At 34.5% G+C, this 12,961-nt stretch overlaps 1 protein-coding gene and 1 long non-coding RNA gene across 2 annotated transcripts; both read right to left on the reverse strand.

Moving 5' to 3' along the window:
* Window positions 1-1,989: 1,989 nt before the first annotated feature.
* On the reverse strand, window positions 1,990-3,804 carry LOC127158117 (uncharacterized). Its single transcript, XM_051101268.1, has 3 exons — window positions 3,495-3,804; window positions 3,011-3,328; window positions 1,990-2,378 (listed from the first exon to the last, which is right to left on the reverse strand). Exons 1-3 carry the CDS (start codon window positions 3,553-3,555, stop codon window positions 2,026-2,028), a joined length of 732 nt encoding a protein of 243 aa, XP_050957225.1. The 5' UTR covers window positions 3,556-3,804; the 3' UTR covers window positions 1,990-2,025.
* Window positions 3,805-6,824: 3,020 nt separating this feature from the next.
* Window positions 6,825-12,531, reverse strand: LOC127158116 (uncharacterized). Its single transcript, XR_007826067.1, has 3 exons — window positions 9,161-12,531; window positions 8,999-9,057; window positions 6,825-8,520 (listed from the first exon to the last, which is right to left on the reverse strand). It is a non-coding gene; the product is annotated as an uncharacterized LOC127158116 (long non-coding RNA).
* Window positions 12,532-12,961: the final 430 nt, after the last annotated feature.

Consider the following 12,961-nt stretch of genomic DNA (forward strand, 5'->3'; position numbering starts at 1 on the left):
GTCCTGTTTACATGAGTGACAATGAGCATTTATCAAGATCAGCTAAACGTAGGATTCTCAAAAGTATGCGAGGTTCACGGCATAGACTGTGTTATACGTGCACGAACAGATCAATGACTTACTGCTTGTTTTCTTCTCCTTCTTTGATTTTCTATGATGACTGACTTGTTGCACGCCGGTCTGTTGTTGTGGGTACATTTCCACGCCCCCGAAACGTGACGCTGAATAAAACGAACTGTGATTGGTTGTTTGACATGTCGGTCAAACGGGCTTATGGGCGGGCCTTGGCCAAAGAAAGCTGCTATGAATTCCAGACCTTCAGCCGTCAGTTTGAAGGTCTGGCTACGCGAGACTAAGGAATCCCTAACCATGAACGATTCCAGAAAAAAAATTAAATCCTTCGTTTTCTTCCCTTCTTCTAACCACAGTGCGCAGATGCACGAGAGCGCCCTCGAGTGACGGATAAGCATGACTGCAGGCTATTATTCTGGTGATTACTCTGTTACCAGGTCATATATATATATATATATATATGAATATGTTTTAATATACACGCTGTTAACTTGGAAATTTCAAATTTCAAAAATGCTCCTGACAGTTCAGCAGTATGACACGAGCAAGAGTTAAAAGTGCTGTTTTTGTTTAGTTTCTGTGTTCGAATATGAATCAGCGTTGGCTTGAGTGAATCACTGATACACTAAGACATTCATAAAAACAGTCATTTGATTCACTCCTGAAGGATTCAGCTGTTCTGAAAGAATCGTTTAAATGACTTTAAATGAGTGATTCAGTCATGAACACTTGCTGTCACCTGCTGGCAGTTTTAAGTTTTCCATCATATTACATTCTTTTCATACATATTTCTATATTCAGAGTTTTGTATTTAAAACATTAATCTCATAACATTATTTATGCAATTATAAATACAGTTTAAATGTATAAATACCACATTTAAATGTCACTTCATGCAGCCTCTGTGCAGTGCTAAGATTTTTGTTTACATGATTTCATGGATAACAATAGCCAGTCTTTCACATTAATTAAGTATTCAGAGAAAAATCATTTCTGTTTTCATTTACATCTTTTTATTCATGAAATTTTGATTCATTTTGTAGAATTTAATTTTAAATTAACAGAATACTGCATGGTATCGTGATACTACTTGTTATCATGAAACGTCAGCTGGTATAGTATCGTTAGTCTTTTTTATTGTATCGTGACAACCCTAATATCTTTATCTTAAACGGTGGCAGAGTTTAATGAATTTAAGTAGGTATATGGTTTTAGTACCATATATAAAAATAATAAAGACATAATCAAAAACAAAACAAAACAAACAAAAAAACAAAAAAAGCCTTGTGCATTATAGGGAATAATATTCTGAATATTTTAGTTAAATTGATACTTTTAGATCAAGCAGTGTTGTCATTTAATGGATTTATATCATTGCATACATTAAAAGTTGTGTAAGTTTATAACAAAACACATAAAAGTCTAATTATAAAAACGGCGCCTTGTGCAATAACAGGGATGTTTTTTAGTATTGGTTTTATAGTATAATGTCATGTAGTTAAATGGTCTCTTTCACTTTATTTACCAATATTTTGCATTATTTCTGAATGTAATAATAAAATGTGATTTATACACCGATAAACACACTCAACAATACAAGATTGACCTGGTTTGACTTATTTTCTGAAAAATACAGCACACTGCAAATAGATACTGTTTGTACAAAAAATAAATAAATAAAAATAAAATAAAATAATAAATAAAAACTATTATGTTCAACACTCAGCCACATTAAGTTCAGTTTGAATCACTGTTATAACTTTGATCATCACATTAAAAAAAAAAAAAAAAAAAAAAACTCTTTGCTGTCAAGTTTCAGTTTCTTCATTATTATTGTTAAACTTGACTGCAGTTCATTAGTTTGCATTAGTTTCTCTTCTGTCAGACTGAAAGAAGATTTTATACCTCAGTTTCTGCTTCAATGATATTAATAGTTTCTTAGTGTTACTGACATTATAAAGGTCTAAAACTGATTGATGAGATTGTTTTCTCACCTGTAATCTTGACAGTATATGTGACTGAGGTCTTGACTTGATCTCCTTGAGTAATATTGCATCTCCACTCTCTGCTGTCATCTTCATTCAGGAGTGTTGTAGTCAGAGTGATGATACAGTGTCCTGGAGCTGATATCTGATATCTGGAGTCTGATTTTGTCAGATTAACACCAGCCTGATTCACCCAGAACAGCTGAATTCCCTCAGAGCGGATCCAATCATCACAAGAGACTCCAGTATATGAAAACAACTGACAGTAGAGAGTCACAGAGCTGCCTGCACTGATCTCAGTCTGTGAGGATGATGAAGAGACTGAAACACAAAATAACACACAAATCACACACTTTTCAATCATCATGAGAGTTTAAATGAAGAACTACATAAAAAAAAAGTTTTTGTAAAGACAAACTTTAAGTTGGCTTGAGAAAGCCGGAACAGAAAGTTTTAAAAAGTTTAAAAAGTTTATGTTTGATGGTTTTCAGTCTGAAATAGTTTGAATTCTAAAGTTTAACGTTTACGTACGTAAGGTTAATGTTTGGATGTTTTGAAGGCAATACAGTCTGTCAGAGATAGATAGATTGTTGCTAGCATGTTATTAACATGATTAACATGTGACTAGCATGATGTTAGCATGACTAGCAAGGTACTAGCATGATTAGCATGTTATTAGCATGACTAGCAAGTTACTAGCATGATTCTGTTTGCTAGGCATAGATAGATAGATAGAGAGATAGATAGTAATGGTTAGATGATTGATAGATATTGATATCCGTAAGTCGGATCAGTTAGAAAAGATACAGCAACTATCTTCAGATCAGTCTGAAGATCTGGGTTGAGTTTGGAGTTTGTAGAGTTAAAGTGTCGACAGATTTAATCTCAGAAGAAAATAGCAGATCAGTAAGTAATTTGCCCTTTTTAAATTGATCATATAATCATAAAATTACCATGAAGAACATGCAGATAAACACGTGCATCAGTTCCTTGTTGTTTGTCATTCACATATTGTCGGCAGGTGTAAAATCCATAATCTTCTTTTATGATGTTCGTGATGATCAGAGAGCAGTCAGACCCCAGACTCAGTCTCTCATCTCTGTCTGTGTTTTTCTTCTTTATCCCTAAACCAATCAGTTCAACTGATGCTGAATTATTGTTGTTATAGTTCCATGTAGTTGATTTGCAGTCATGAAGATGATTATTACAGGGCAGACGGACATTTTCACCAGAACTGATGAACATATGAGTATCATTCACTCCACTGGTACCTGAAACACAAGAACATTTGACTGATTATTAATATAATATAATCAGTGGTGCCTGTAGAAGTGGGTATAGTCTTAAGTTTATTTAATAAACTGATCATGTTGAAATGAACTCTTTCCCAGACTAATTAAACTAAATGTCTTGTAGAGAAAACAGAGATTTGTTTACCTGTGAGAAGTGAAGAGAGAATGATCAGTCCCAGCAGACACAAATGACACTTATCAGCCATTTTCTCTTTCTGTCAGTCTTCCTCTTCATTATATGCTCACAACTCTTTCTTTAAATACTATCAGCTCTTCCTGTGTTTGTTCACTTCCTCTGATCTGACTGAGTGTTTAAATGCTGCTATTTAGTGACACAATGTCAGTCATAATGGAGAAGTGTGAGAACTGAGATCAGTTCAGGCAGTTTTAACCTGCAGTCATTCTGTAAACACCTCAATCTGTTGAATCTTCCCTCGAGAGCTGAACACAGACTGTTACTGGTGTTGTGTTCAACTCTGTTTCTTCTGTATTTCCTGTGAACTGTCTAAACATAACCACTAACCAGACAACAGCGACTGTGAAACATGTTCTTCAGTGTGAGAACTGAATATTGTTGATCAAATATATAATTCTTTGCATCACTGTTAGTTTCAATGCTTTCTTTTATCAGTTTTACACATGTTGTTAAATTCAAGAAATAAAATCATTAAAATATTAGTGATAAAACTGTTTTGTTACTGAAAAGTTATTCACGATCACTGACTTCCTAACTTGAGTCGCACTAATAACAATAATATCAATAAAGCCATTTTGAAAAATATTTGAAACCTCCTCTGAAGTCATTGGTCCATTAAACAAATTTAATGTCATGATGAAACATGATTTTATCTCTGCCATTGACACCAAAATTTAGTTTGTCTGAGTATCCACACTTGCGGTTTTGAGCACTTGCATGTGACAGGAAGTAAAACCGTTTACGTTCATTTAAAAAATAAATAACATAGGTAGAAAAAAATAAATTGTTGAAAATTGTATTGATGAAAAGATGTATTGTATATGTAAGATGTATAAAGTGCATAAAATGTATGTATTTTGTGTAATCACTAAATTAGAAGCACCAGAATTACTAAACACAGTTATAACAGACATTCAGACGTTTATCTGTAAGTGCAAAATACATAAAATCAAAGTGTGTAAATAAAGTTGTGTATAAACATGCATTTTTAAAGCACTTTAAATTTTCTCAGCACTAATGTTTGTCTTTTGTCTCTTTGTGTTGTGGTTTGTGATCTAGTGTTTTCAGAAGTGTGTTACTGCTGACTGTGGGAACTCAGTTAGTTTGACCACACTAGTTTAACCCACACTGATCTGAGATCATCTCTGAACCCAGTTTGGACTGATAACTGTGAATTTTCACACATTCAGATCACAGTTCCTCTTCTTTCTTTAACAGAGTTTCTAGAACTGAATTTCTCAACTTTTTCCTCTGTATAAATGTTTTACTGCAATACGATTACGAGTTCAGTGTTAGTTTAATTGGTGCAGTTTATCTAAAATCTTTATTTCAGTGTTTTCATGTAAGGCCGAGTTCATCATCCAAACACCTGAACTTGAAAGACCTTGATTAGTTGATTCAGGTGATTTAATTAGAGTTGAAAAGTGTTTCTCCAGGAGCAGGAATGAGGAATCTGATGTACAGTAGCACATATACTGTATTTCTGTACATTTCCATGGACCAGTGATTCCCAAACCAGTTCCTGGAGTCTCCTCAACAATGTTTCTAGCACTGGAGTCTCTATTGATGAACTGATGAATGAATCAGGTGTGTTTGATTAGAGAGAGATACAATGACTGTCTTATGAGATCTTGCATCTCTCCAGCATTGGTCAAACTCTTTAGAGAATTGAGCTGAGACAAATCAAACCACATAAAGGGTCAGATGTAGGGCCATTCATGCTAAAATGAGAGTGTTTGTAGTGGAGATGTGGATGACCCTGCAGACCTTACACCTGTTTCTTCAAAAGGAGATGCTGCAACTGTCAGTGCTGATTCTGACGACACTGTGACAAGTGTGAATGAAAGATGCACGAATGAGGAAGTTGAAAGTTTCCACTTGTTGAGCTGCTGTATGTTACTGTATAACTCCTTTCAGTAAACTTTACTTTTTAAAGTTACAATTAATTACAATTAAATCAACATTAATCTGAAATCAATTTGATTTAAATTTCTATAAAACTTAATTAATATACAGTGTGTAAGCAGATTACTTTAACTTCCACAAGTCCTTTCAAATCTTATTTTATTCTGTTCACTAATTTTATATATTGGATTTGTATTAATTCACAACCAAATATCTGAGATCTTCAAAAAGTTCAGGGCTCAAAGCAGTAAAATAATTAGTAATTAAATAATGACTGAAGGGGAATCTGCATTTAAGGGCCCAAAGAAATGAATCAACAAAAACAAACATCTGGAAGAATATTTTCAAGAGTGTGTTTGTGTGTGAATGTCACAGTCACAGTGTTACTAGTCTCATCTTCAGACAGCAGAACACACACTCTGTTGGTTATATATAGTGGGTGGAGATGACATCAGTCCAACCTGATTGGCTGCTCACTAAATGCAGCTTCCATTGGTCTGTTTGTGTCTGAATGGGCGGGACTTGGCCTGAATTAAATGTGCATGGAGATACAGTATATCCACCTGCAGACCTGCAGCACCAGCAGTTACAGAACCGGAAGTGAGGGGCAGAGCTTACGTTCTTAACAGAGCAGCGCCACCAATGTTTTTAAAGTGTAATTTGCTATTATTTCGCAAGAAACGTCATACTTTAAGTATGCATGTTATACATTATGGTACATTCAAAACTATTTAAAACATTAATCTTGTGTAATATAGTTATTTGTTTCATATTATGCAAGTTATTTCCTGTTCATGATATTAAAAATAATGCTTGAAACTTAAGGGCATTTTATATGAAATATACTTTAATCACAAGATTCAAAATAAACATTTACTCCAAAGCCAAGAACATGTGCATCTGCATTTTTCTATAAGAAAACTAAAACATTGAAATAAAAATCTAAACACCTACAAACACAAACAGCAGCATAAATTTAAAAGAAACAAAATGTCTAGAATAATTAAATGAAAATATTAATTACAAAAATATATACTTAGCAGATGCTTTTATCCAAAGCAACTTACAAATGAAGACAATGGAAGCAATAAAGTTCATCAAAAGAGCAATATGTAAGTGCTATGATGAGTCTCAGTTAGCCTAACACAGTACATGTAGCAAGTTTTTTTTTAATTATTTATTTATTATTTTTTTTTATGTTTGTTAATATATAAAAACTTATATATATAAATACTATATATAATATAATATATAAAAAGTAATATATATATATATATAATAATAATATATAAAATACTTTTATCTGTACTTTTTGTTGTGTTTTTTCATTTAAAAAAACGAAACAAATAGAGAACAGAAAAAACACTTTATTTTTTAAATGTAAAATTTGTAACAATGTAACAGCATTCACTGTTTTGTTAAACAGATTTTCTCATATTTTCTTCTCTTTGTTGTAGTTGTGATCTTTTAAGTAGATTCATCATTTACTTTACATTTACCTGGCACTTGTTGTCTTTTCAAAAACTTGTCCATGCTTAGAACAGAACTACTATGGGTCATTCATTCATAATTTTACTCGCTAATGGCACTTCTCTTTTCTGATATCAATTGCACCATCTAGTGGTCTGTTATTTTACAACAAAATTGCTACAACTGATAACAGACAGCTGCAGCGGGTACTGCGAGTCGTCTTGAGGTAATAACATATAATTAAATTCATATTTTGTGTTAAATTATTTACATATGTGTCAAGTAGGCGTATAATAAGCAAGATAATTTCACAGTGGGGTCTTGTATCACCCTGAAAATGTTTATTTTTTCATAAAAATCTAGGGATATACTGAAATGAAAATTCTTGGCTGAAACTGCTTTGTAATAATTATTTATTATTGTATTAATTAATACAGTTGTTTTGTTAGACTTTTTAATTTAACTCAATAATATTACTGAATAAAAAAAAATACTGAATAAAAAAATATTTTATTCAGTTCTATGAAACAGAATCAGATATAACATTTTTTGACTAATTATCAAAATAATGTATAGTCCTACAAAGCTATTATTTTCAGAGCATGTGAGCAGAGCACACCGTCACGAGAGGTTCGTGTCATTTTACCAGTGTTGTCCAGTACAGCAGTACTACAGCATGTTACAGCACAGTATGCGATGCTATTGCAAACAGAAACAAGTATACACAGACATTTTCTGTCGGCGCGTTATTTGGTCAGGTAAAATATGCTAGGTAATGTTTATTCAGCAATAATAAATAGGAAATGTATTTTTTTAACATTTCTCCAGTACCAACAGCAGAACCGTTAACGTCAGAGCTTTTCGATACTTCGGTCTTTTATAATTAGGCACCGGGACCAACTAAGTACCGGGTTTCGGTACCCATCCCTAGTGAACGCACACCTGGAGCAGTGGGCAGCCATATCGCTATCGCTGCGGTGCCCGGGGAGCAGTTGGGGGAACAGTGTCTTGCTCAAGGGACTCAGTCGTGGTATTGAGGGTGGAGAGAGCGCTGGTTATTCACTCCCACCACCTTCAATCCCTAACCCTAACTTGAACCCGCAACCTTTCGGTTACAAGCCTGACTCCCTAACCATTAGGCCACGGCTGCCCCCCATATACACAATCATATAGTTAGAGAAGCTAGTGTTAGGTTGTTGTTGTTTTTTTCAAGAAACAAGCATTTAGAAAACAAATAGTGCGCAAGTTTTAAAGGGTCAAGTTTTTTTAAGAATAGAATTAGAATAAGGAGAGCTAGAGGGTCAAATTAAAATTAATGAAATTAAATTAAATTGAAGTTTATCAAGTGAACAATACACTATTAGGCTCATTTTGCCATGACAATCCTGCATAAATAACTCCACATCATCCCTGAACACAAAATGACATTTGAAGGACACTCTGGAAGTTTCTGATTGTTCCAGGAGATTGTTGAGGCCTTTTCTTTGTCCTCTTCATCCATTAGAAAGAAAAGAGGTTTTTCCACTGGCAACCGGAGCAGATGTTTGTTGGAATGGAGCCATTTCACAGCTTCTGTCATGTGTCAGATCACTGGGAGTTCCTTCATTGCAGAATATTAAAGACAAATGTGTTTTTAATATTTCTTATTAATGTATTATGTTAAGATATATATGTGACCCTGCTAAAAACAGTCATAAGTAGCACGGGTATATTTGTAGCAATAGCCAAAAATACATTGTATGGGTCAAAATTATTGATTTTTGTTTTATGCCAAAAATCATTAGAAAATTAAGTAAAGATCATGTTCCATGAAGATATTTAGTAAAATTCCTGCTGTAAATATATTAAAACATAATTTTTGATTAGTAATATGCATTATTACACCATATATTCAAATAGTTGTATCTCAGTCAAATATCATCCTAACAAACCATACATCAGTATAAAGCTTATTTATGCAACTTTGATGTATAAATCAAAGTGATGTATAAATCTCAATTTTGAAAAATTGACCCTTATGACTGGTTTTGTGGTTCAGGGTCACATATGTGTGTGTATGTGTGTTATTTGAGACGTACATCACTGCTGCTAAGAATAGTCTGTTCTACTTGGAAGGGCGTCTTGTCGAGTTTCTGCACTGTAATAAATTCAATTAAATTTATTTAAATGGAGTTTGATTTAAATTGGTCAGAAGGGGCTGCAGATGAAATGGTGGACTAAAAGAAATGTCCAGTATCTACCTTTCAGAGAAAACCCCAAATTTCCCCAGAAGAATAAGAGAAAACCATCTCTGTATGTTTGGACTGTCACACTGGAAGAAAAAACACAGAGAAATCTTAAAATGTCAACGCTATAATATAATAAATGTCAGTTACTTTAACTGATAATTACTTACAGATGTAAAAAAGTTGTAGATCATACAGGAAAACAGCATAAAATAAGAATATTCTCTCCATAAATACCAAACAAATAAATTAAAACTTCCTTGTTCCTTATTTAACTAATTCACACATATGCAGTGTTTGTCTACTTCCTAATTCACATCAGTGTATAGTAGCTAGGTTTAGGTTAGAAGCCTAAAATAAATAAATAAATATACTGTAAAACTGTAATGTAATAATATATTGTAAGTATATATTAGTTGCACTGCTGCAGCTCAGGTAATGTGTCAAATCTCTGAATTCATCTCTACAAGAGATGAAAGAACCACACAATTCACATTAACAAATGTTATGAATAAAAATATAATATATTTACGAATAATAAACATCTTCAAAGCTTCACAGCAAAGCCTATTTACAACATGCAATCTGAAAAATTGTACTGTACAACAAATTATATGACAACAAAATCAACCTTCATTGAGATGATAAATCAAAGCACAAATGAAGTATTTATTAAAAAAACATTTAACTCAAGACAACTCACCGTGCTCTCCACCGTGTTTATCTCGTTGTCAAAAACTCGGCCCCTCACTTCCGGTTCTGTGGTTGTGGTTCTGAAACTGCTGGTGCAGTTGGACACTATTGTGTGCATCAGACTTTGTCTGTATAGTGTTTACTGTAGTGTTATATTGTATTAACACACAGTGTGAGCAAGTGTCTTTATTCTCTAACTTTACTTTTACAATTTTTACATTTACAAATATAAATGGGGGTATATTAATTCCAAACCCAATCAATTTGCTGTGAGAAAAGGTGTGTGGAAGTCATTAGTGTATCAAAATAGATTTCTGAACTAAATTTATATAAATTTCTATGAACATTAATCAATTCATTATTAGTTAATCTTTGTTGCTTTGCTTCACAATTGATCTCATCCTCACATTAACAACTAATGAAGGTGAATCACCAGATCTGAGTCACAAACTCCACTGAGATGAACCAGATGTAGAACCCAAGTGCAGTTTAATATCTTCAACATGAAACTAATAGAAAATAAACAAAGGTTTAGCACTGAATGCACCTTTAATTCATAATTAATTAATAATGTTTTGAGTCATTAGGTGTGTTCGACTTAACGCAGCGCTGCGCAGCTCGATCAAATTCTGACTTGAAGCAGTGTATGCCGGTTAGAAATTTTGTCCGACTTGAGGCGGCGCCGACGCCTCGTGACTGTCACGTGTGTCATCAAAGTATCGCGACAGCGATTCGAGAGCAGCAACTGACTTAGCCGGTGCAGTTTCTTCAGAGCGGCTGCAAGAGCTCTGATGACCACATGACTGTTTCACGATTGGCCAGATTCACCACATGACAACGATCACGTGTGTTTTGGGTTTATTCTAACATCCTCAAGTCTGATAATACTGACAAATCTGTGTTTTTACAACAATAAAAGTTTTTACTGTAGTCGCGATGTTATATTGAGTCAGATTTTTCTTATAAAACACTGATAAAAGCATAAATAACCCCACTTTATTAGTATTTAAACAGTATATGTTTATGTTGATCATTATTCTTGTTCAGATGGCGCTGTATTAAGCAGTATATGAAACGTGTTTCTGTTGTTCATGAAAACGCTTCAGAAAAGTCTGTGTATTTGATAAATATTTTGCATTTAATTCACTTCTTCTGTGATAGAGCATGCAAACACCGCGAGAGCTTCACTGACGAGAGTAAAACGTGTCCGACTTGATGCCTCCATTTTTTCAAATCCGCCCCCGACTGCTCTCGGATACTCTCGTTGATCACTGTCTGTAGCCGTAGATGAAATCGAACACACCTATTTGTTCACCTAATGGGGCTGTCACGTGATGAACAAACGACTCAAACTCGAAAACTTTGTCAGATAAGAGGTGAGGTGAGCTAATCATAGACTAAAGACCCAGATAAACAATAAATGAATCTTTTCTGTTTCTTATAGCATTATAGTTTTGTCTTGTTTGTAGTGTGATCAGTGTTTGTGTAAGCAGTAGATGTGTTAGGGAGGTAACATGTAACATTTTAATTACATTTTGCTGAAAATAACAAAATGACTCAAAAAAAGATTTGTTCATTTTGCTGAATGAGACTCAAAAGTCTGAGTCGGTAAAATGATCTGAACTTCCCGTCACTAACGTGACGTCACCGTCAGCTGGAGTGAGTGCGGCTCCACACACTGAGCGGAAAAAGACTGAATGCCAGCATTGGTTTCAGTGTGAATGCTGCGAGAGAACACAAACAACTCTAAAACCAGAATGAGCTTTGCGATTGGCTTTACAAAGAGATTTGACAAGAAACCTGAGGTATATTTTTACAGGCTGTCAAAAGCTACAGAAAAGAAAACCAAATGGATCACTGCAATCCAAAGAAACAAATGGACTCCAGGTGGCAAAACTTGGATTTGCAGTTTTCATTTCATGTTAATATGTTGAATTTTGTGTAAAATCACACCCTATATATTGTATTGTCACTGGTGCAGAGCACCAATTTTGAGTATGGGTCACTATACTTGACAATACTTTCAGTTACTAGCCCAGTTAGACAAGTCCAAACTCTAAGACTATTTGCCATATTTCTAGAGAGAAGAGCAGCACCACCCCTGGAGAAATAAAGACCATCTCTTTTCAACAGGTCAGGTCTGCCACAAAAACTCGTCCAATTGTCTATGAAACCTATGTTATTCTGCGGGCACCACTTAGACATCCAGCCATTTAGTGACGACAGTCTGCTATGTATCTCGTCACCACGGTAAGCAGGGAGGAGACCAGAGCGTATTACAGTGTCTGACATCGTACAAGTTCACACACCTCTTTAACATTATTTTTAGTGATCTCTGACTGACGAAGTCGAACATCCTTAGTGCTGACGTGAATAACAATCTTACTGAATTTACGTCACATTCTTACTATCCTCCATTAAAGTTTGTATGTGTGTCTCTAGTTCTGAAACCTTCTCTGTCAGACTAACTATTTCCCTGCATTTAATCACATGTAAATCCCTCACTGCTGACAGAGATTGATAAACGGTACATGTGTCAAGCAATGCAAATAACAACAGCAGGAGAAGAAGCCATTACTCACCGTGATTGTAGAACGATTCCAACTTACTACTGTTGTTTGATCTTTGTGTTGTGGTTTGTGATCTAGTGTTTTCAGAAGTGTGTTACTGCTGGCTGTGGAAACTCACACAGATCTGAGATCATCTCTGAGCCCAGTTTGGACGGATGACTGTGACTTTTCACACATTCAGATCACAGTTCCTCTTCTTTCTTTAACTGTTTCTAGAACTGAATTTCTCAACTTTTTCCTCCGTATAAATGTCTGCTGAAATCTGATTACGATTTCACTGTTAGTTTAATTGGTGCAGTTTATTTAAACTATTTATTTTAGCATTTTCACATAAAGCAGGGTTCCTCATCCTGTTTCTAGAATGAGGAATCTGATGTAGAGTAGCACATATACTGTATTTCTGCACATTTCTCTGTGCCAGTGCTTTCCAAAATTAGTTCCTGGAGTCTCCTCAACAATGTTTCTAGCACTGGAGTCTCTATTGATGAACTGATGAATGAATCAGGTGTGTTTGATTACAGAGAGATACAATGACTGTCTTATGAGATCTTGC

Source organism: Labeo rohita, unplaced genomic scaffold (assembly GCF_022985175.1).
Source record: "Labeo rohita strain BAU-BD-2019 unplaced genomic scaffold, IGBB_LRoh.1.0 scaffold_1348, whole genome shotgun sequence".
NCBI lineage: Eukaryota > Metazoa > Chordata > Actinopteri > Cypriniformes > Cyprinidae > Labeo > Labeo rohita.